The sequence below is a fragment of the Nerophis ophidion genome, linkage group LG18, assembly GCF_033978795.1.
Source record: "Nerophis ophidion isolate RoL-2023_Sa linkage group LG18, RoL_Noph_v1.0, whole genome shotgun sequence".
NCBI lineage: Eukaryota > Metazoa > Chordata > Actinopteri > Syngnathiformes > Syngnathidae > Nerophis > Nerophis ophidion.
Genome location: NC_084628.1, coordinates 22,742,913 through 22,769,303, shown reverse-complemented (window position 1 = coordinate 22,769,303; position 26,391 = coordinate 22,742,913). Strand labels below are relative to the sequence as shown.

General features: G+C 38.2%; 1 protein-coding gene across 2 annotated transcripts in view; it reads right to left on the bottom strand.

Annotated features, from left to right (window-relative positions):
- Positions 1-19,447, bottom strand: part of LOC133536944 (fibroblast growth factor 12-like) — a 70,222-nt gene extending 50,775 nt beyond the window's left edge. The window contains exon 1 of one of the 2 annotated variants that reach the window (XM_061877689.1): positions 19,117-19,447. In XM_061877689.1, the coding sequence (XP_061733673.1) occupies positions 19,117-19,144 (28 nt within the window). In that variant the 5' untranslated portion in view covers positions 19,145-19,447. Of the gene's footprint in view, positions 1-1,053; positions 1,076-19,116 lie in introns of those variants that run through there. The other variant, XM_061877690.1, reaches the window with a different exon arrangement.
- Between the last annotated feature and the right edge of the window lie 6,944 nt (positions 19,448-26,391).

Sequence of the window (26,391 nt, the reverse complement as noted above, 5' to 3'; positions counted from 1 at the left end):
ATACAGCCACACCTTAAAAATAAGGAATTTTCTTTTCAACGTGAAAATAAAATAAATTTATATATATATATATATATATATATATATATATATATATACACATATATATATATATATATATATATATATTAACACTGAATTTGTCATTTTACTCTTGATTTTAATGGTATTCAATAATTATATCTAACATACATACAGTTTAACAAGATAAACCTTGTCAAATGTTATGAAAGGATGTGTTAATCAGAAAGGTTATTATGAAGGGTTAGGTCAGACTGATTACAAAATAAATACTAATCAAATATACTGCAAAAGAAGGAACTCATAGAAACTGATGAAAAATAATATGGCATACAATTATCCAACCAGCCATCTATTTCCCACAATAATAAATAATAAATAATATATATATATATATATATACACACAATGTTATATCCCAGATATACCTGTGGACAACCATCTACAAAATATTCAACTATTGAGGAGGACAGTGGCGGCTTTTAACGAGAGAAAGTCCAACTGGAGCGGCAGCGCCAAGCAAGTGTGACGTCAGGCTCGCCGCAGCTCGCCTCTTTCGTCACAAACATCGAGAGACAGAAGTAAAAAGTCTCTAAACACGAGTTCAGTCTATGATAACACCAGAAAAATATGGTAAATCTCAACAAAGAACATTGAACAAAATGACCTTTTTTCATGTAATACATACGTATGTTCTACATCGCTAGCGTGTTTCCTCTTCATCCACCGTGTTTGAAGGTTGCATAAATAATGCATAGTTTCCTATAAGTTGTTATATTCAGACAAGGCAAGAATAGCTTTTGTGGATGTGGCCATTTTGATTTCTAACCTCGTAACTGGAACGCTCATAACTGGGCTGTGACATCGTGCCCAGCGCCGACTTCCAACTTCCGAAGTAAATAGGACGCACCATTAGACTGCCGCCCATCTATTTTAGCTGAGGTGGCTGTTGAAGTCGTGCTGAGGTCGAGCCGAGCGGCGTTTCCATCAAAGAGACACGGTTGTGACTGTGATGTTAGACTGAAGACTCACCCTGCTGGCAGCTGTCTTTGACATGTCTGGCTTCTCCCTCGTCTACCTCAATGCCAGTCTTATCGCCGGACAGCAGGCGCTCCAAGAATCTCTGCAGTCTCTTTGTCGATCAATCAGGAAGTAAATCAATAAGTGGATACTTCTGGTAATAGCTGGGCGAGCTCACAATTTCACGTAATGACACACCTCTCAGCTGTTTGGCTATCAACACTTTCAGCCACTCTGACATCCATAATGTAAACACACTGAGGCCTGATGGAAAATAACAGACCAACATTTCTGAGAATGAACACGACCATGACCGTCGACTTTTCAGAAGATGACATGACGACACTGTGTAAAGATTTGTGTGTTAGCTTGTGGCTGTTAGCATAAGGCATTTTTTAGGGATGTAACAATGACCGGTATTGATGATGATTTGCAGTAATAATTCCCAAAAGTTAGTGGAACCGTACTTAAATGTTGAAAATCTATTTCTTAAAACCATAAATGATTATTGCCCCTAAACTCAATAAACTCATAGCATGGTGATGCTGCTCATTTACTGGAGAAGCAGCAAGCGTGCTAATTGTTAGCTTGCAGCTATTGGGCTACTTGTTAGCTAGCATCTAGCACTCTAATAACTAGCTACCTTAAATACAAAACACATATATTCCTATTACAAACATCATAACCAAGGCCCCATTAATGCACAGGCTTACCTAAGCTAATGCCCATGGACCCAACCAGATAAGGGGCCCCCAGATTTTGATGGCAGAATCCAAAGATTGGTGTTTATAGCTGTCAATCACAAACAGTTTACCTTTGTCTTGTATGTTCACTTTCTCTCTCTCGGCTGCATTTTTTTTTCTTCTGTTTCGAGCGGTGCTCGAACCGACATCGCCTGTGTGAGAGACCAGCGCACTACTATTGAGCTAAAACAAAGACAGTCTCACGGATCGTTGGCACCGTTGTGAAGGAGATGTATCTATGAACAAAATGATTTTTAAAAAAGGGGATATTTTTGCAATGTTGCTGTTCTGTTGAGTAAAATCATGTTTTTGTTTTTCCAAACTGTGTTCCACCCTTATACCCCATAATAAACTTATATATCTACATACATTTCTGAGCAACTAAGCTATTCAACTGTGGACATTGAACCTACAGGTGTGCTCTCCCAGGACAGGAATATGAAGATCTATACGCGAACATTTCCACAAAAGGAAATTAACCTACGTGACACCACATAAGCGTCACGTAGGATGCAGGATGGGTACCTTTCACATGCGAATCGATATGCTACCTAGGATCCGACACCCGTAGTAAACTGTACAAGTACTTTATACATTTTTTGTGTTTAAAAATGTTAATTGTGTAATGATAAAATCTCATTTATAATATGACATAAAATGAGCTGATAATGATAAATGTGCTGTCCAGTTGTTATATCTTGTTTTCTTATTACATTTCGGAGGCTAGATTAATTCTTATAATTATTTTTTTCTATACACTATTTATCTATGGAAGGCCATTAGTTTTTTCAGCCCAACCCGCCAGACAGAACAGTAAGAATGATTGGTCGCTGCAAGAGCAGCGCCTAAAACACCAGAGTGTGTGACACTGGGAGAAAGGCGGGTGAAGTATATCTTGCCCAAGGACACAACGGCGGAGGCTGGAATCGAACAAGGAACCCTCAAGTTTCTAGACGACCGCTCTACCATCGGGGCCGGACTTCTCAACTACAGAGGGGCCCGCGACCCAGACAGATATTAACACTGAATTTGTCATTTTACTCTTGATTTTAATGGAATTCAATAATTGTATCTAACATACATACAGTTTAACAAGATAAACCTTGTCAAATGTTATGAAAGCATGTGTTAATCAGAAAGGTTATTATGAAGGGTTAGGTCAGACTGATTACAAAATAAATACTAATCAAATATACTGCAAAAGAAGGAACTCATAGAAACTGATGAAAAATAATATGGCATACAATTATCCAACCAGCCATCTATTTTCTACAATAATATATATATATATATATATATATATATATATATATATATATATATATATACTGTATATATATATATATATATATATACACAATGTTATATCCCAGATATGAGTTCCTTCTTTTGCAGTATATTTTATTAGTATTTATTTTGTAATCAGTCTGACCTAACCCTTCATAATAACCTTTCTGATTAACACATCCTTTCATAACATTTGACAAGGTTTATCTTGTTAAACTGTATGTATGTTAGATATAGTTATTGAATACCATTAAAATCAAGAGTAAAATGACAAATTCAGTGTTAATATATATATATATATATATATATATATATATATATATATATATATATATATATATACATGTATATACATATATATATATATACATGTATATACATATATATATACATATATGTATATATATATATATATATATATATATATATATATATATATATATATATATATATATACACACATATATATATTTCTATATACATATATATATATATTTCTTAAGTAAACTGTCAATAATATTTAGGTGCAAATGAAAGCTTCAGCTTGACCACTTTAGTCATAATTTTTGCACCTAAACTTCTCCATGACTTTAGCTCCAGACGTCTTCTGTTTGTCTGATATTGTCAATTTGTACAACTGAGTACCGCTGTGGCTCAATACAGCTCAGAGCTGAGAAACAGATATTTTTTGGCGGCCCTCTAGTCTAGGGGTGCTCGCAGCCCACAAAAATGGGCCCAAGCACTATGGTTAAGAAACACTGCCATACATTATAGTGGACTTTGAGATTAGATGGCAGTGGTGTATAGACTACACTGTGTTACTTAGCTAGGAAGTAACCTTTGCCATGAAGCTGAATGTGCCCGTAGTCTTATGTGGAGCCATACAAAGTGTTTATACTTACAAACCAGCTATTAATTAAAACCAATATTATTTAGCATCAAGCTAGCGCATTTTGAAGAAGTGGAACCTAATTTATGTTTAAAAAAAAAAAAAAATTAATCAGAATACTTGCTTTCTTGGCAACATTACTTAGAGGGAATTTGGCTGAGTCCACCATGAGTGCTTTTCAAGTGATTGTTTGAGCTGGTGTTTAGTCTACAACCGGACACCAGGACTTGAGCAACAAAGATGTCGAAAGATGGTACCGTTGGATTTTACGTGAATCGATACCCGGTAGTACCGACGGAATTCGGTTGGCGCCAATAAAAGTATCAAATTCGGTACCCATCCGTAAGCAAGACATTCTGCTTTTATTATTAATAAAAACACTTTAAAACAGGGGTGCCCAAAGTGGAGCCCACGGGCCAAATTTGGCCCGTCATGTCCTTGCGAATGTAATACTGTGAAGCTCGGGCTGTGGATGTTTGTGCTTCCTCGATGCAAGGATGATGTGGGACGAGTCAGGCATGAATTTAAGTACATGATTTATTAAATAGACAAACACTATAATCAAAAATAATCAAACTAAGGGCGCTCACAAGGAGGTATAAAACTTGGCTACAAAATACAAACAGGAAACAAAAACACTTGCTCGATTGGCATGAATGAACTATGTACAGACAAAACAAAAATAGCACTGTGGCATAAATATATAAACTTACTCGGCATGGAACTGTGGACAGGACGTAAAGGTTTGGACAGCATGGGTAGGGTGCGTGTGTGTGAGTGTGAGGATCCCCGGACGAAGACAAGAAAAAGAGTGACTTAAATAGCTGTGATGATTAGTGAAAACAGGTGAGGCTGAGAACATGAACATGACAGGTGAAAACTAATGAGGTTGGCATGGAAACAAACAAAACCAGGAAGTGCAAAACGTGACTGATTGTCCAAAATCAAAAACATAACATGACAAAACAAAACATGATCCATAGATGTGACAAATACATATTGATACTGACATTTTTCAAGCTGCACAATCAATGATGTCTGGTAAAAAGTCAAATAAATTTTAAAGTAAAAACCTGGCCGCCCAATCCCAATAAATTAACAATTAAATCATCACTGGTACATTTTTTAGTTACAATTATGAACTGTAAAAAAAAGGAACGTAGATTTTACGGTTAAAAGGTAGCAGTTCCGTTGCCAAAATGTCCGTAAAAATAACTGTGATATGGGTTTTCAAATTACAGTAATGCACTTTAAAAAATGGCCATAGCTTTTACTGAAAAAAGATGGCAGTTCAGTCACCATAATTTTAACGAAAACAAAACAGTCCTACAGTTTGTCAATTTACAGTAATTTGGTGTAAAAAACACCATAAATTGTACGGTAAGATGCTGGTGACTGAGCTGCAAGGTCTTTTTACAGTAAATCCATAGATTTACTTTAGACCCCTGCTCTACAGTAAAGTTGTGACTTGTTGACGCTCTCGGAGAAGGATAATCTTGGTCGCCATGGTTGGCCCACGTCTTAAAATGAAAACTTAAAGGCTTCGAAGTAGGGCTGAGCTATATATCGATATACTCGATATATCGGGGGTTTGTCTCTGTGCGATATAGAAAATGATTATATCGTGATATTTGACTATACATTCTCACTCAGTTGCTTTTAGCTGCTGGCATTACACTGCATACGTTTCCCACTCTCTTGTCTCCCCTTGTCACAGAGACTTAAACAGGTGCACCTTTTTACACACATCACGTGTGCAACGTCACACGCTCCCGCGTAGCAGAGAGGTAGCGACATGGTAACGCTAGCTGTGATGCTAACGGTGAGGTGCGGGTGGTAATACGAGAGAGAGAAGGTGCGAATCTGGTAACAAATGGAGGAAGAATTAATTACCAGAAAAAATGGGAGGGAATCCATCGTCCGGAGGTGGTTTGACTTCAAGCAGTAATATGTTCGACATTTATGCGGCAAAAACGTTGTTACAAAAATTAGCAGCACTGCTAATGTAGCATCATTGGAAAAGTCACCCGCCAGAGAATAAGAAGTGCTTGAAACTGTGCATGTCAACATCTCCGGCCGGTGCCACATCAACAAAATGCCGAAGCAACTATTTCCTGATCAATACCCTATGGAAAAAAAAAAATCAACAACAGAAGGAGATAATGTCCGCAGGAACCTATTATGCAGCTCATTTTTATTTGACATTTATTGAAATATCTTGTGTGACATCATGCACAAAAGTGCACATCATTTGTTTTTAGCTATTGTAGTGGCGTTCTGTACAAAAAGTGCACTTTAATTTAGTGTTGTTTTGATATGTCATCTTGGTGACATCATTCTCAAAAGTGCACTCATAGCTTGTTTTAAAATCTCTCTTACAATCTTGCACTTTCTGTTTTGGAAATGATATGAATGTCTGTGCCACTGCTTAATAACTGTTTAATAAATACACTTTTGGAAAATTGACTTAGTTGGGATTTCCCTCTCTGCGTGAAAGTTTAAAATGAGCATATATTAATGCAGTATGAACAAGAATGTTTTAATGTAGACACATAGAATCATCATACTGCTGTGATTATATGCATCAAGTCTTCATTCAAGGCTAAGTCAAAATATCGAGATATATATCGTGTATCGTGACATGGCATAAAAATATTGAGGTATTAATAAAAGGCCATATCGCCCAGCCCTACTTTGAAATTTCGCTTCCTCCATAAAACTAATCTGTGTGAGTACAGTTTGAAAGCGTTTGGAGGAAATATCTAGGACGAGCTGGTTATAGAACAACACCTGGAAATGAAAGAAATGTGCAGAAAATGACCTTTTTGAATGTTTTAAGGTTAAAAATGTCTATAAAAGATAAAGAGATGCATGTTACCTGTCATATTTATATGACATTATGAGGTTAATTTACTTACTCACGGTGCTGTTGCATGGTAAAAATTGCTGTTTGGCCCGCGAACCATGAGCATATTTTCACACTGGCCCTTGGAGGCACACCTGCTCTAAACCTTTCCAATTTTATTTAGTTTTTTATTTAGCCTTTATTTAACCAGATACAATCCCATTGAGATCAAAGATCTCTTTTCCAAGGGAGACCTGGCCAAGAGGGCAGCAGCAAGGTTACATTAAAAACAGTAAACAACACATAAACCATCAATTTTACAACATTAAAACTTGCTCACATGACACATGTGCATACAGACAAGGTAGACTGCAATCCTTTAAAAAGAAGCTTTAAACTCATTCAATGTAAAAAGGGTTTGAAGTTGAATATTCGATTGTAGGTTATTCCAAGCCTTCGGTGCTGAAAACCTAAATGCTTTCTTGCCCAGTTCAGTTCTTACTTTGGGGACGACGAATTGCAGAACATTCATTAAACGAAGATTGTGACTTCCTTGTTTTTTTGTTAAAAGACAAGATAGATAAGATGGAGTGATACCCAGAATGATTTTGTAGATGAACACATACACATACCATAATTAAAAATATGAACACTCAAATAGCAATAACATGGCTTTTAAGAAGATAAAATCATACATTTTTCTTCTCTCAAAGAATGCATATTTAGAGTTTGGTCCAAATATTTTAGTGTTCGTGTAATAATAATAATAAGAACCGTCTGTGGTTCTGATCCATGTTCTGTCTCGAGAACGAGATCTCGCAGTAAGAGGAGAGCAGTTATTCTTAGGCTGGAAGGTGAAGCAGACTATTTTTATCAGAAGCGTTCAACAAACACTGCCAGAGGACGGCGTCATCCCTGCAGCTTGACTTGCAGGCTGCCTTTCACAGCCGCACGCCGAGGAGGTCTCAATGCGTCATTAAGTCATGATGATGACTACGAGTAACAAACAATGGTTGCGGCTTTACTTGACATGCGCAGCTGACTTTAGTTGGTGTATTGGCGATGCATTATGGCAAATGCTTCCTCATGCTGGAAGTAATGCAACTGTGTTGCAGCGTCGGTTGGCTGATGGGAGTGTTAATGCACATCTAGTCTCCATCTGCTGCATTACATGAAATGAAAGCCTCCATCAAGCCAGATGTATAGTCGCCTGTGTGTGTCTGTGTGTGCGTTTTTGTGTGTTTCGAGCAGAAAAAAAAATCATCATTTATAATTGAAAGGTCCGCGGACTGTCGCTACATGACAACATACACTTTAAGGTTTAGTCACTCTCATTCACTGTCTCTCACTCATCACACCGTCTCCATGGTGACCCTCTTAAGAAGGAGCACATCAACCCACATGGTCCCATTGACCCATTTAGAAGTCCAATATGACTAAAAGCATTTGTACATGATGGTCATATCAGCCTGCAACAAACGTCCTTCCATGTCAGTTCTGACGATTCATGCCAGCTAGGAAGCGTATTTCAAACTAAATGGGACTTTTAATCGATCCTGGAAGACACTTTCCAAAGTCATCTGCTCAATAAGAGTCTCCTTTACACATAATGTCACCCCTACCGAGCAGAATCTGACCAACCACACGTGGCAAACAATGTATAAAAGTACTGCGCTGCAAGTGTACATCGCTCCTGTCGCTGTACTGTACCCACAGACGTGGGACAGTTCTACTTTCCATTGATTTTATGTCGCTGAAAGGAAAGGTCCTGCAAATAATTGGAGATTACACAAAGTAACCAAAATTAGAGGAAGAAAATATGATTACAAACCAAAATGTCCCGTCGTAGGATTATTTCAGCTTCAACCCGAATGGGCAATATGAGCCCATCAACCCTGACGAATGAGCGAGAGTGCCGTGAACAAAAAAAAACAAAAAAAACACAACCATACGTAGTTTTTCCAAATAAGAATAAGTGCACTTTTAGCTGTTCAATATTTAAGTTTAATATTTGCTCATGAGTCCATTTTATTTTTTGTTTATTTATTTAGGATAACTAAAAGTTATTTACCTTTCAATTACAGTACAATGGTAAACAATTCACCAGTAATGGGAATTAAAAGTTAATATCATTTTGAATGATTACTTGCATTATTATTATATATTATGATTACATTACATTAAGAGCATGATAGTTTGCATAAAGCCAAATATTTTTGAAAGTAAATTATTGCATACTGTACTCATGTGTGGCACCTTAAGATAAAAATGTTCATTGACAGTCTAAAACAACTCTTCCTCCACTCTTTATTTTCACAGTTTTATGCATTTTTATGTATTAAAATATAATAATCACTAATTGAATCAAAATTTTGTTATACTGTATGGGAGTTTGTATGTTCTCCCCGTGACTGCGTGGGTTCCCTCCGGGGAACTCCGGCTTCCTTCCACCTCCATAAACATGCACCTGGGGATAGGTTGATTGGCCACACTAAATTGGCCCTAGTGTGTGAATGTCAATCAATCAATCAATCAATGTTTATTTATATAGCCCCAAATCACAAATGTCTCAAAGGACTGCACAAATCATTAAGACTACAACATCCTCGGAAGAACCCACAAAAGGGCAAGGAAAACTCACACCCAGTGGGCAGAGAGAATTCACATCCAGTGGGACGCCAGTGACAATGCTGACTATGAAAAACCTTGGAGAGGACCTCAGATGTGGGCAACCCCCCCCCCTCTCTAGGGGGGGTTGTGAGTGTGAATGTTGTCTGTCTATCTGTGTTGGCCCTGCGATGAGCTGGCGACTTGTCCAGGGTGTACGCTGCCTTCCGCCCAAATGTAGCTGAGATAGGTTTCAGCACCCCCCGCGACCCGAAAAAGGATAAGCGGTAGAAAACGGATTGATGGATGGATGGATATATTGTATTATCCTACAAATTATTGTAGATAAACAATATTATTGTCCCCATTATTTTGTGACCGGATTAAGTAATTTAATCTCACAATAATACCAACAATAGTATTGTCTATAATAATTTAGTGGGACAATTTATCGTTTGGCAAAAATTGTTATCAGCCCAGGCCTATACAAACATTTTACTTTGAAACTTGCACCTATTTTTTTACGTAAAAAGGAACTGCAATTTTTGGGGAATTTTGCCTATTGTTCACAATCTTTATGAGAGACAACAACACACGTCTTTTTTTTTTTTTCCGGATTTTAAACACGATTTAAAAAAGGCTAGAAAGATATGGCTAATGTTGTAGCCTTCAAAGCCCTCTAAAACCGCTTCAAAACCCTCCATCAAGGTTTTATATACACATTGCAAGTATATATATATATATATATATATATATATATATATATATATATATATATATATATATATATATATATATATATATATATATATATATATATATATATATAAACAATTTAGTAACAGATACCTTCATAACAATATGTAATATGTTTTATATACACACTGCAAGTATATATACAGTATACACTGTATAATGTAGTTCCAGACATCTTCATAACAATATGTAATATGTACAATATTTACCCTATATTGGTAATTTTAATCGTTTCCGCGACGGATTCCTTCTGCGCATTGATTTCTGTTTTCATAGCGGTGCACGTCTCACTTCTGCAAGTGTTTTCTGATGATGGCAGACTTGGTAAGAAACAACAAAGACGACTATTTTTGGACATATGAGGATTCACAACCTTTTATTTTTTAATCTAAATATACTGAGAATGAACTACTGCTTATAGAAGCGAGCACAAAGAAGAAAGTGAAACTTTGGAGCTTACGGAAGCCGAGAGAGTGAAGTAAAAGCAACTCGAAGCTGCAAATGTGGAACTTGGAGACAAGCTAGTTTGATATAAATGGAGTGTTTACCCAAAATCAACAGGAAATGGCCCCGGCCAGCTGGACCAGACAAACAACTGTCCATTGAGTGAGTCACTATATATTGACCATGCGTGTTATTTCAACCACAGTACATACACTGTCTGGCTAGCTGTGTACAAAGAAAACATGAAATGTGGGCTAATACTTTACAGATGCTGTAATATGATTGTTCATGTTTGTCAGTCAGTACAGATTGGTGTCCTATCACAGTGTTGTGCATTACAAACTCAAACGCGTTTTGTGCTGACGTAGAAGCTAGCTTATCTCTTGCCCTTGTTAGCTTTTACGGTTAATATCAAAGCTTGACGATGTGTTAGTACACTAAAAAAAAAAGTTCCTCAGTGTTCGCTCTTACAATAACAAAGTCGCTACAGCTTACGGGTTACGGAACGTAAATTAAGTATTGTTGACGTTTTTTTGAATGCATTCAGAGGTAGAAATGATTGCTCCCATTAGCTGCATTGCTAGCCACCTAGAATGAGATGTTTTTTTTACAAAATAAAAAACCTTTTTGTGTTCTTGTCGCTCATAATTATTGTGAACGATAGGCAAAATTCCCCCCAAAAAGCCACTCCCCTTTTACTTAAGTTACGATCAATAGGTTTATATCAGTACAAAAGTAACTATTGACGCTTCAGGAGATATATTTAAAGAATTAATGGATTCTCCTGAGTTTGTGCGATATTTTATTGATTTTCTGATATCGTAGTCTAAATGAGACAGCTGTGTTCATTTAGTTAATAGTCTGTGACTGATGTACGAATTAGCTGTTATGGCTAACTGGCATACACTGACTGAAGACTACAATTTTAATTGACACATGTATTTGCTGTCATTGTATTAATTGATCAGTTTGTATAGATATAAGATGCAGACTACACTAAAGTAATGCAGTTTAGTGGCGGTAACCCACTGATGTATACTGAAACTGAACAAGGTCTGAGGTGTCTGTATTAAGGTGGGGAAATTAGCGATTTTTAGATGCATTGCAATTCAGACATGGTGAATTATAAAATTGATCAGTAAATGTCAATAATCGATTTATTTATTGTAAATACAACAATGCAGACTGTTCTAAAGTTTGGCTAGCTGCAGTGAGCCACCTCATCGAGAGATCCCACCAGCTCCTTCATTACAGGGCACTTATGTTCCAAATTTGCACACATTTCCTTGAATTTAATAAATGTGATGGGAAATATTTAGTTTTTTTGTATTACAAATGCACAGTTTTTAAAAATTGCAAGTAATAAATTCGTATTTAGTGAATAGAAAATAAATGTAAAACTGCATTGATATACATTAATTAAATATGCATCAATACAACATTTTTTATTGCTCGTGAGGTGACCAAAGATTCCCACCTCATCCAGAAAGTCTTCAAGACAAGACGTGCCCTTGTGCAGCTCTCCGACTATGCTGAATCCAAGACTGAGGCATCCTTATTCTGACAGATTATTAGTGCTGATAGACTTGAAATATTTAAATAGGCATGGATATGTGAAAAACTGCACTTTGACAGACATCTACAAAGCACTACGTTTAAGTGGTGACTATCTCAGACACACAAACAGTGTTTGGGTGTGTCTCAGCAGAAAGATAAGACAACAAAGTACTGGCCCGCATTCGTCCTCAGGGATGGAGTTCCTCAGGTTACTGGCAGTGGCTAACAACATTCCAGAATACTATTGATCTGATACCACAATCACTACACGTACACACACACACACACACACACACACACACACACACACAATGATGTATACTGTAAACAAACTCACAGACACTGAGGATGACAGCTCATTTTCCATCCACTCCGTAGTCGCACATGTGGAAAAACCACAAGTAAGCCTTTTTCATGTTTAGTTTGTTTTTATACAAGGACCGCATGGAGGATGGACAGACATGTTAGGTCTGCCGGACAGGAAATGCAGTAGACGCGGTGTCGATGCCAGCAAAACACTTGTTTACGGTAAGGAGGTGTAAAATTGGGCAGTAGGAATGACTCAGCTGTCTGCTCTTCAGGATGTAATTCAGGCTCCAAAGTGGCTTCTTATTCCCTCTCATAGCAAAGTAATTCCAATAAAAATACAAAGTATAGCGGCGGCCATTATCTCTTCCGTGAAGGCAAGTTCACTGCCCAGTTACAAACTTCAGTATGCCAGCTAACGACTTAACTTGATAAGCACAGGTTCCTTGGACAAATCGATCCAAGCCCTGACTTGACCATCTCATGTTTAATAAGTGCTGAGAGTCTTGATTCGATCTCTATCTGTCTCACCATACGATCGATTATTATCATATTTGTCTGCTTAGAAGTAGCTGAGATCAAAATGTATGTACATTCCAAAGTGGGGATAACAAACAATAACCAGAAAAATGTACAACATATGAATGTATGACTTAATATACTTTGGACTAATTCTTAACAATTTCACTGCAACAGTACTGTACGTCATATTGCCTTGCTGTCCCCTTTTCCCAGGTCCTCCTGTCAGTCTGCCTGCCTTGTAGACTCACCTGTGTTTCCATGTCCTCAAGTCGGCATTGCTGTCATGTTACAGTCTCACATAACTCTTGCCTGTCTCTCTGCCTTAACGTCTCACTACAAACAACATGCCTGTCCCAATTGTTATGTCCTCTCTGTATTGTTGCCTTTTTTGAGTCTCACAGGCCTTCCTGTCTCCACGGCAACCCCCTTAAAAGTCCCTGGTCCTCGGCTATTTCCAAACCGCTTTAAGCACAGTACACACAAAGAGAATCAGGTGTTTTTTTGTCTTAATTTTCAGACAGCAAAAGTGTGATTATTTTATGTCTCATAATATTGTTCTGTGATCTGAGGTGTTTTAAGGGGAACTTGTTGTCCCTTTTTGGGAAATTTTGCCTATCATTCACAATCATTATGAAAGACATGACGACGGATGTATTTTTTTTTAATGCATTTTAACTTGTAAACAAAAGTTTGCTTACAAAAGAGCCAATGGGAAGTCCTCTTTTCCGCCCATAAAACCCAATAAAAAACATCCAAAAACACGACATTTACATTTTGCTACTTGAATATTAACCAAGTGATAGTGATATTGTTATTATAAGCGCTAACGCAGACAAACTATTTATAGCTTCGCCGTGATCACAAACTTGCGTGCTGTGTTGACATGATCGACTGGTGAGCTGCTTCCTTGTTTCTTTGCTCGTCAAACTTTATTGTAGATCATAAATCATGCCTCTAACCGGGATAGTAGAAGTATGAGGAGGTACTCGGACAAGTTGGTACACTTTGACAGCCAATTTAGACCCGGGAATGGCGAGAACGACAAGGAAAGACGCTTGGTTACACTCCCCTTTTCTTTGTGAGGATTATGAGTCATTCTTCACCTAACTGGGAATATATGAACATCCTAGCAGTTGGCATTCAAATGACAGCAGCCCTTGTACTAGGGTTGTACTGCATACCGGTAGAAGTATAGCACTGTGATACTAATGAATCATATTCGGTACTATACTGCCTCTAAAAAGTACCGGTCACCCCCCCCAAACACACACTTGTCCTTAATAATTTTGACAAAATAATAGAATGGAAAATGACACAATATGTTACTGCATATGTCAGCAGCTAAATTAGGAACCTCTGTTTCCTTACTTACTTATAAAAAACAAGTTGTAAATATTAAAATGTTATTATAAATGTGACTGTTACTACATTACATGTATACTTACATCATGTATATGAAACCTTAATGGAGGTGTTTGGATGTCTTTTAAGGGCCTTATAGGCGGAATAGAGCGGCACCCAAAGGCTCCATTGTAAGTAGACTTTTAATCACATTTATTTAATATTTAGAATGCATAAAAAAAATACATCCGTCGTCTTGTATTTCATAATGACTGTGAAGGAAATTCCTTCAAAAGTGCAGTTCCCCTTTAAGAGATATTTTTTTTACAATAATTGACTCCAAAACGGGTCGGGTGATGTCTGTCACCTTTAGTCCAACCATCCATCCATTTCCTACCGCTTGTCTCTTATGGGGTCGCGGGTGGTGCTGAAGCCTATCCCAGCTGCACATGGGCGGAAGATGGGGCACACCCTAGACAAAATATACCGGTAATCCATTTCTTGATGGCGAGGCTTATAATGTCAGCCGCTAGCTTAATTTGAGAAAAACACCCTCGAGCTCGCTAAGTAGATCATAAAGTCCGTGCCTTCACTGATTTTTTTCCAGGGTCGTTACTTTTCTTTTTTTTTTTTTTAGTTTGATATTTTTCTGCCAAAAATAGTCTCAAATAATCCCAATTAAGAAATGATGATGGTCTTACATCATCATTCCTTCCTCAAATATGGCCCTGCTAGCCCAACTATGGACTGGACTCTCACACTATTAACTAGATCCACTCGACGTCCATTGCACCGGTAGCCCGGGAGGTGGGAGGGAGGTCCCCCACATCCGCGGGTGGATTTTTTCTTGCCCCGATGTGGGATCGTTGTGGCCTGTGCAGCCTTTTGAGACACTTGTGATTTAGGGCTATATAAAAAAACTTTGATTTATTGATTGTGTTCAGGTTGTTGCTATGAAGGTTGCTATGTTTCTTCTTCTTCATCAATGTTGTTAGACGTTTGTTTCGGTGAGATTTCGGCCTTGGGGGAATAGAGTGGATCGGTGGTGGTACAAAAATGGTGCTGTGTAGATATTAATCATACCACACCACACACATTTATCGAGTCAGTCTTTCCCCACTTTTCTGTCTTGTCGTGTGTCCCCTTTCTGCTTCCTGGGTGTCTAGCTCTCTTTCTTAATTATGGTCCATCATTATGGTCATGATAGTCTGTTTCTCTATCAACTAAGTAAATGTTTTTCAAACTTTTTTAAATCAAGGCTAATTTTTTTCATTGAAAAATTCCGGAGGTACACCACCAGCAGAAATCATGAAGAAATGAAACTCAGAAGACAATAAAAAGTTGTCGCAATTGTTGGATATGAATGTAAACCATAACCAACAATGCATCACTATAGCTCTTGTCTTAAAGTAGGTGTACCGTCACGACCTGTCACATCACGATGTGACTTATGAGTTTTTTGGTTGTGCTCCCTTGCATAGTGTTTTAGCTGTTGTCTTGCGCTCCTATTTTGGTGGCTTTTCCTTTTTTTTGGTATTTTCCTGTAGCAGTTTCATGTCTTCATTTGAGGACTAATCCCCACAACTTCTTTGTTTTAGCAATCAAGAATATTCAAGTTGTTGTCATCTTTTTTAGTGTGGACATTGTTGATTGTCATGTCATATACGGATGTACTTTGTGGACGCGGTCTCTGCTTCACACGCTGTAAGTCTTTGCTGTCGTCCAGCTTTCTGTTTTTGTTTAGTCGCCAGTTCAGTTTTAGTTTCATTCTGCAAAGCCATCTCCAAGCTTTAATGCCTTTTCTTAGGGGCACTGACCTTTTGTTTATTTTTTGGTTTAAGCATTAGATACCTTTTTACCTTCACGCTGCCTCCCATTGTCGTCTGCATATTATGATCACGACAAACCATTGTCGTCTCAAACAACGTATTCCTGACATCTACAAAGCAATTAGCTACCAGCTTCCACCTACTGATATTGAGGAGAATAACACGGTTACTCTGCCGAGTTCTAAACAGCACGACACTCAACAACGGTACATTATTTGCGGATTATAAAGACTAGTTTGCAAAAAATATTTTTAACCCAAATAAGTGAAACTACATCATCTCCAACGGCACACTTGTGTGCCGCGGCACAGTGGTTGAAAAACACTGAACTATGTCCCCTCAATTTTACACTGTATGAAAAAACATTTGAAAAGGAATTTTACCTTTGCAACCTCATTATACTATTGGCCAAGTAATATATTCATAAATGAAACTTTATTAATACCCAACCTATTTTTGTGCCTTTAAAAAAGAATTAGAACTCTACTTTAAAACACTTTCTACCTCTGACAACCAAAAAGCTGTGAAAACAATGACGCTGTGTACCAAATTTGGATTATTTACGGAACTTGTGTAACCGGTGGTCTTTTCCTCTGCGTTGTGTGGATTTTATGGAACATGACCGACACCATGGGTTGCTGCTCAGATGCACTTTACTGATAAGACAGGGAATAAAAACGTCAAAATTGTTCTGTCATTGTCAAGCCCCTCTCCCGTTACCGTGGACGAAAGGGCTACATAAGACAACACACTGAAAAAAAAACATACCCAATAATTACAGACAATATAATTGTCAATGGTTTTCTGCCATCGTCGAGCCCCTACACAAATATAATACAAAACAAGGAAGTCAACTTAAGTTTTCAACAAGACGAATGCACTTTTTCTGTCGTCGCGTGGACGCCTACCTCTCCCGTTATCGTGGACGGGAGGGAAGTAGGAATAAGTGTCAAACGCATATATAGAGACGGGTGTCACAGCAATTATTGCAGGAGGGTCAACGACACAATGGTTCCACATTGACAAAACATCGAACTAGGGCTGGGTGATATATCGATATATTGCGGGTTTGTCGCTGTACGATATAAAAAATTACTATATGGTGATATTCGATTATACGTTCTCACACAGTTGCTTTTAGCTGCCGGCATTACATTAAAGGCTCTTCCCACTCTTTGTTGTCTCTCCTTCTCACAGACAGCGAGCGCACCTTCTTACATACGTCACATACGTATACGCCCTCACCTCAGCAGAGAGGTAGCAGCATGGGTAACGTTAGCTGTGATGCTAGCGCAGCCTTGCAAGTGGTAATACGAGAGAAAGAAGGTGCGAATATGGTAACAAATGAAGGAAGAATTAATTCCCAAGAAAAACAGCAGGGGGTCCATCGTCTGGCGGTGGTTTGGCTTCAATTGGGAATATGTCGAACAGACAACCATAATTTGTCAAGTGTGGGGCAAAAGCGTTGCTACAAAAAGTAGCATTTGAAAAGTCACCTGCTAGAGAATGAAGAGTACTTACTCGCATGTCAACATCTCCTTTCGGTGCCACACGCCCACACCATCAAAATGCATAGGAAAACATTTCCAGATAAACACCGCATGAAAAAAATTGTCAACAAAACAAAAGGAGATAGTGTCCGCAGTAACCTACCACATAGCGAAGGACGAACACTATTTGATTTCCTATTATACAGCTGATTTTTATTTGGCATTTATTGAAACATCTTGAGTGACATAATGCACAAAAGTGCACTTTATTTGTTTTTTACTATTGTAATGGCATTTAATACAAAAAGTGCACTTTAATTTAGTGTTGTTTTGATATGTCATCTTCGTGACATCATGCACAAAATTGCACTAATGGCTTGTTTTAAAATGTCTCTGACAATCTTGCACTTTCTGTTTTGGGAATGACATGAATGTTTGTGCCACTGCTTAATAACTGTTTAATAAATACACTTTTGGTCAATTGACTTGGTTGTGATTTCCTTCTCTGCATGAAAGTTTCAAATGAGCATATATTAATGCAGTATGAACAAGAATGTTTTAATGTAGACACAAAGAATCATCATACTGGTGGGATTATATGTATCAAGTGTTGATTCAAGGCTAAGGTAAAACATCACGATATATATATATATATATCGTGTATTGCGATATGGCCAAAAATATCGAGATATTAAAAAAAGGCCATATCGCCCAGCCCTACATTGAACTAACCTTCAGGTATTTACATGTAACTTACACATTGTGTGTAATTATTACAATAATAAAACATTATGAAATACATTATTTACATGACAATTGACTTTGTTACACTTGTGTGAATCTATGGCTTTACATTTTGTTACACACACATACAAATATATATATACATACATATATATATATATATATATATATATATATATATATATATATATATATATATATATATATATATATATATATATATATATACATATATATATATATATATAGCATTCTATCTTAGTAACTTTATTGAGTTTACAACCCCCTGGCGCTGTTTTGTACTGTTTCTGTACTTGTTTAGTTTATTATTTTTTTCTTGATTGTATGTAAATGTTGCATATTATAAATAAAGGTTTATAAAATTTCAAAAAATACAAATAAAAATAAGTCCCCTCAATGTCTCTTCAGTCCTCCTGTCTGTTGTTCGTCTAATTCTGTCTGTCAGTCTGTCTCCCCCCCATGGCTCTGTCTTTCTGTCAGTGTTTTTGCTGCATCAGGTTTTTTTTCCCCTGCCGGGCCCATAACAGACCCAGCACACACGCACACTGCACCCCATCCCATAATAACCACACCTAGGCTCTCCACAGCCGCTGCATTCAGAATACTGCAGCAGACTTCTACCCAACATGCATCGCTCCATGGCGGTCACACCCTCCATCCCGCAGTGAGACAAACTTGAAGCCATCCTGCTCACCTGCCGGTGCCTTCTCTTTGCCCTCCATCGACCTCTCGATTCGGCTCAGTCCGTTGAGGTGTTTTCGGTCTCCACTCGTCTTCTCCCTTTCCTGACTCAGCGGAGTCAACGTGCGTCGCTCGTGGGTCGATACCGAGAAGAGCTGATAAACGCGAAAGAAGGCGAGACGCTAAGTTAAACTCGAGCAAGCTAGAATTAAACAAAAAAAAAACAAACTAATGGAGGCAATCTTCTTCGTCGTTTCCCGCCTGCGGACGCCGAGGGTCTTGCCTTCACCTGCGCCGTGTCCGCGCGCGCGCTCTTCACTCAATGCGCGCTCCCTGCCGCTGCTGCAGCTCGTGCCAGGGTAGTGACGTCAGCGCCGGAAGGGGTTTTTAAGGTGACACCAGGATGATCATAACTGGATAGATACTTTCATTATCGGTAATGGCCGTCATAAAATGCTTTTTGTGTCGCACTTTAACAGGGAGCTCACCACTTTATAAAGTGAAGTGATTTACATTTATATAGCGCTTTTCTCTAGTGCAGGGGTCACCAACCTTTTTGAAACCAAGAGCTACTTCTTGGGTACTGATTATTGCAAAGGGCTACCAGTTTGATACACACTTGAATAAATCGTATTTCTGTCTGTCATTCCGTCGGACATTTTTTTTTCCTTTTACGGAAGGTTTTTTGTAGAGAATAAATGATGAAAAAAACACCTAATTGAAACGTTTAAAAGAGGAGAAAACACGAAAAAAAATGAAAATTTAATTTTGAAACACAGTTTATCTTCAAATTTGACTCTTTAAAATTCAAAATTCAACCGTAAAAAAGGAGAGAAAAACTAGCTAATTCGAATCTTTTTGAAAAAAAAAAAAATAAAAAATTTATGGAACATCATTAGTAATTTTTCCAAATTAAGATTAATTTGAAAATTTTGATGACATGTTTTGGATAGGTTAAAATCCTATCTGCACTTTGTTAGAATATAAATCGGACCAAGCTATATTTCTTACAAAGACAAATCATTATTTTTTCTACAGTATCCAGAACCAAAAAAAAAAAAAAAAATTCAAAAGACTTTGAAATAAGATTTAAATTTGATTTTACAGATTTTCTAGATTTGCCAGAATATTTTTATTTTATTTTAATCATAATAAGTTTGAAGAAATATTTGACAAATATTCTTCATTGAAAATACAGAAACTAAAATTAAGAATTAATTTAAAATGTATTTATTAATTTTCAACAATAAAAAAAAATAATTTACTTGAATATTGATTTAAATTGTCAAGAAAGAAGAGGGGGGAATTTAAAAGGTAAAAAGGTATATGTGTTTAAAAATCCTAAAATCATTTTTGAAGTTGTATTTTTTCCCTAAAATTGTCTTTCTGAAAGTTATAAGAAGCAAAGTAAAAAAAAAAGAATTTATTTAAACAAGTGAAGACCAAGTCTTTTAAATATTTTCTTGGATATTCAAATTCTATTTGAGTTTTGTCTGTCTTAGAATTAAAAATGTTGAGCAAAGCGAGACCAGCTTGCTATTAAATAAATGCAATTTAAAAAATAGAGGCAGCTCACTGGTAAGTATTTGAGCTATTTTTAGAACAGGCCAGCGGGCGACTCATTTGCTCCCTACGGGCGACCTGGTGCCCGCGGCCACCGCGTTGGTGACCCCTGCTCTAGTGACTCAAAGCACTTTTACATAGTGAAACCCAATATCTAAGTTACATTTAAACCAGTGTGGGTGGCAGTGGGAGCAGGTGGGTAAAGTGTCTTTCCCAAGGACACAACGGCAGTGACTAGAATGGCAGAAGCGGGCATCTAACCTGGAACCCTCAAGTTGCTGGCACGGCCGCTCTACCAACCAAGCTATACCGCCCCTCTGTAACTGTCCTTATTTCAGTTTATATAACTGAAATAAAATAAAATTGCTCGTCTGAAATATAATGGAGGGTGTACATCGGGAGTGTCTAAATCAGGGGTCCCTAAAGTACGGCCCGCGGGCCGGATCCGGCCCACCAGCGTCCAAAATGGTAGTAGGTAACCTTGCCAACCCTTCCGATTTTCCTGGGAGACGCCCGAATTCCAGTGCCCCTCCAGGAAAATCTATCGGGGCAACCATACTCCCGAATATCTCCCGATTCCCACCCGGACAACAATATTGGGGGCGTGCCTTAAAGGCACTGCCTTTAGTGTCCTCTCTCACCTGAAAAGGAGACTATTATATATGTTTCCGTCATGGCCGGCTCTACGCAGGGGCAAGAGGGGGCATAGCCCCTTTAAATAAATGCCTTGCCCCCTCAAATCAAAATTTGAGAAAGCAAATTTTAATAAACTCACAAAATTACTACATTACAAGTTGACAAAATTATCTGCACTAGCGGAAAAATCAGCCGAAAAAGGGACACACACGATATAGTAGTGTCGGCTTCCCTCTCATCCCTCCCTCCGCTGTGCGTGTATTCAACATTCCACAGGCTGCGCAGCAGACACACACCCGCACACACCCCTCAGCCCTCAGTAAACATCCAATCACTGTTGCAGTATGAAAGTAAAAGAAAAGGAAAAGTTGTCTACATTTATCATATACTTGTTATGATGGGTATATTTGTGAAGTCTTATCTGTCATAAACACGTTTATCGTCGCGGACTTTCGGTGCTACGGAGTTCCTTTTTTTTTCTTTTTTTTTTCTACAACTTGACGAGAGCAGTGACAGCGGAGGCTCTGAGCAGCAGTGGTTTGGAAGGCAGAGAGCCTCCACTGTCTCTGTAACAAGCTACAAGTCATTTATTATGCTGTTAATGACGGTAGAAATGAAACATAAGGTATATATCCTGCTTAGCAGTCCTCCTCTGCTGTCCTCTGTTCAGAGCGGAGTCCCTAGCAACGGCCCGTTTTACTTAGCAACGGTCTGGCAATCAACTGCTGGAATTCTTTTTCTTTTGTTTTTCTTGTAATTCTACATAGTCAACCTTTAATGTTTCAATCTACATTTTGTAATAAACAAATTATAAGTTTCATTTGATATGACCAAGACACCTAAAAACTAAAACACTGCCGTTTTCATCAATTTACAAGCTAGTGGGCAACACACATACATTGGAGTGAATTAATTTTGTGCCCAGATGAGTGCCCACGTCCACTGCATGTGACAAACTGAAGACAAGTGACCTGTGTCTGACAGACCCCTACGTAAAGCCCCGTCCCAGGCTGTAGTCCTGTACTGTTGTTGTTTTTCTTCATGTAATCACAGCGGGTTTTTTCTGTTGATGTTCAAGCTTACTTATTTTCTGCTCCAGCTTCCAGCAGCTCACAAAGAGAAAGTTAATGCTCTGTAATGCATCCATTTTTCAGAAAATTTAAAAAGTCTAGTCCTGCTCCTGCATGTAGTAGTAGCAATGATGCTACTGCTAATACATCAGGGACAGCAGCTAGCAATACTGCACCTTTAGCACCAGCAAGCACTGTTTCTCCTGCACCAGCTCCCTCCGTCCCCCCAACAAGCGCTCCCCCAAAACAGCCTGCTCAGCTACCCAGTGACTTAAATGGCAACGCACCATCTCAGCCAATACTGGGTGGCTACCCAAAGCGTGCATTTGGTACAACAATAAGATCATTCAATCCTGCCTGGTACCGCACACGACCATGGCTAGAGTATTCTGTGGTGCGAGACGCCTGCTTCTGTTTCCCCTCTCGGAAATATGGCAGCGCTGTTAATGTTTCCCCCCATGAGGGATTGCCACCTTATTGTGGTCAGGGGGTTTGTGTGCCTCAGTGACCGTAAGAGCTATACCAGCAGTGGCTTAGTCTTCAGGTGGGACACCCAAGTTGGACAGATCTGAAGGTAGAGGTCTGACAAAGTGCAATCCACTACTCCAGGTTGGGGTTGGACACATAGCTAAAGACCCATTTCAATGAAGAAAAGCATCGTTACTATAAGCACAGAAAAAAAAGTGCTGGAGCATGACGCCCCCTTCACATTTCTGACTGCCCCCCTCATATAAGCATGCCTAGAACCGCCCCTGGTTTCCGTTATCCATAGGTTTATCTATAACCCATAAAGTAGGCAGGCACAGAGCTATTTCTCAGCGTGTGTTTATTCCAGCCGGCACGTTAATACACTGACACACAACTTCCGGATCCCCATCATGCATTGCTTCAAAACTACGGCAAGTAGTAATGTCCAAAAACATAACAGAGACAAAGCGGAAGAACGAAAAAGAGACATAGCGACGACGAGTAGGAAGAAGAAGTACGCTTGTAAGTTCCAAAATGATTGGAAAAAATTATTTCAGTACATTCAGGACAGCTCGAAAGGGAAGGGGTATGCTGCCTGAAAATTTTGTAGATCAGACTTTTCCATTGAACATGGTGGCCGAACGGATATACTCATTCATGAACGGATTTATATATATATATATATATATATATATATGTGTGTGTGTGTATATGTATATATATATATATATATACATATATGTATATATATATATATATATATATATATATATATATATATATATATATATAATATATATATATGTGTGTATATGTATATATATGTGTATATGTATATCCATCCATCCATTTTCTACCGCTTATTCCCTTTAGGGTCGCGGGGGGGCGCTGGTGCCTATCTCAGCCACAATTGGGTGTAAGGCGGGTACACCCTGGACAAGTCGCCACCTCATTGCAGGGCCAACACAGATAGACAACGTTCACACTCACATTCACACACTAGGGACATTTTAGTGTTGCCAATCAACCTATCCCCAGGTGCATGTCTTTGGAAGTGGGAGGAAGCCGGATTACCCGTAGGGAACCCACGCAGTCACGGGGAGAACATGCAAACTCCACAGAGAAAGATCCCGAGCCCGGGATTGAACCCAGGACTACTCAGGACCTTCGTATTGTGAGGCAGACGCACTAACCCCTCTTCCACCAAGCTGCCTATATATATATATATATATATATATATATATATATATATATATATATATATATATATATATATATATATATATATGTATATGTATACAGTATATGTATATATACTGTATATGTATATGTATGTATGTATATATATGTATATATGTACATATATATATATATATATATATATATATATGTATAAGTAATACTTGAGAATATATACACCTAACTGCTGCCACACACACAGTAGGTGGGTAGGTCTTTATTGTCATGCACCAGTACAACGAAACTTTGTTTTCAGCACAAACCCGTTCAAGATTAGACAAACAAACAATGTACAGGATTACAGAACAGGAATGCTGATGGGTCGCCACAAGACGCCTCGTAAAAGATGGAAAGAAGGTCAACGCTGGGGTAGGATGGGAGGTGGGAATTGAAACTCTCTCTGACAGGAGACTCTGCCAGACGTTCCCAGCAGACCCTCACAATACGCTTGGGCCGGTCCATGAAGGAAAGAATGAATGTTTATAACTGAATACATTTACATATGCATAAAAATATGTTTTATTTTGTATTGTTTTTTTCTATGAATTAAGTAACGTTTATGACGTCCTTTTTCCAAAACACAGTATAGAATGTGAGATATAACAGGATAGTGCATACATTTATCAGGCGGGGAAAATCCGACTCGCCGGCCTTGACTTTGACACCTACCTGTAGGTCAATGGGAAATGGTTTACAAAATGTATGTTAGCATGGTAACATTTTGTGCAAGCATTTTTGCTTAATTTATTTGTATAAAGCTAAAAATAATGGTTTACTATTTTTAGTACATTCTTAAAAGTATGCTAACTTTTACGGTCTGCATTGTCATATGCTAGTTTTACACTAGCATTTTAGCCAATTTTATTTGTTTAAACCTATATATCATGGCTTTTGATACTCAGAAGTATGTCAACATTTCCTACGTTATCATGCTAACATTGGCATGTTAGCATTTCGTGCTAGCATTTGTGCTCATTTTATCCGTGTAAACCTAAAATTCATTTTTGAGACGTGTTTCCCTCTTGCTAACTGGTCCAAGTTAGCTTTAGCATGCAAATGTTTTTGCTACCTGTTGAGCTTCAACCAACCTATTGCAGGCCCATCAAAATTTCCTTGGGAATTTTCTGGTTGCTTTTACTGTTGTAAAAAGGCTATTATTATTGTTGGTAATCGGTATCGACAGTGCAGCTTTTTCTCTTAATCCTGTGCCCTTTTTCTCAATTTTTTTTATTTGTTGCTGTATTTTGTTGAATTTTATTTCTATAATGTGCCACGGATCAATAAAAAACAAAACAAAAAAACAAGCCATGGGTCACAAATATCCCTCAGGCTGTTCTTTGAACACAGGAAGGTGTTTGCAGAGTGGTACTGTCACCTAGTGGCCTTTTGTATGTGTGTTATCTAGACCTCTGATTTTAAATGCATCAATTTGTCTGAAATTAGAAAAAAAAATCATTATTTAGACTATAAAACTTTTTTCCACCGACTCAAACTATTTGATACTGAAAAATAACATTAAATAAATTAAATAAATATGAATTGTATTGTATGTCAAAGCAAGAAATCTGCATTCAAATAACTCTGGCTTATTAGTGATTCCCAAAGTCCAAAAAAAGTCTGCAGGCTATAGAGCGTTTTCTATTCGGGCTCCAGTACTCTGGAATGTCCTCTCTGTAACAGTTCGAGATGTTACCTCAGTAGAAGCATTTAAGTCCCATCTTAAAACTCATTTGAATACGCTAGCCTTTAAATAGATCCCCCTTTTAGACCAGTTGATCTGCCTTCTCTTTTCTGCTGCGTGGAGAGGTTATTAGGTGACCAATGGATGAAGCACTGGCTGTTCAAAGTCAGGACCCGGGGTGGAGACGTCAGATGGGGACGTCTCTGCGCTGCTGACTTGTTTCAACTCAAGATGATGCCCTGCTGGCCCCACTATGGACTGAACTCTCACACTATTATGCTAGATCCACTCGAGGTCAATTGCACCGGTCGCCCATGGGGTGGGGAGTGAGGAGGGGGGTTCCACACATCTGCGGCCCCCTCCAAGGTTTCTCATTATTCCCATTGGGTTGAGTTTTTTCTTGCCCTGATGTGAGATCGGATGTCGTTGTGGCTTGTGCAGCCTTTTGAGACACTCGTGATTAAGGACTATATAAATACACTTTGATTGATTGATTAAATAAATTCACATTGATCAGAAATATTAACACAGTAGCATATTAACAAAAATAAATAAAACAAGTCGTACTGATTTTTATTTAATTAAAATTTTTTACCGAAATGGGGAAGTCAGCATTAATGTCTTCAACCAG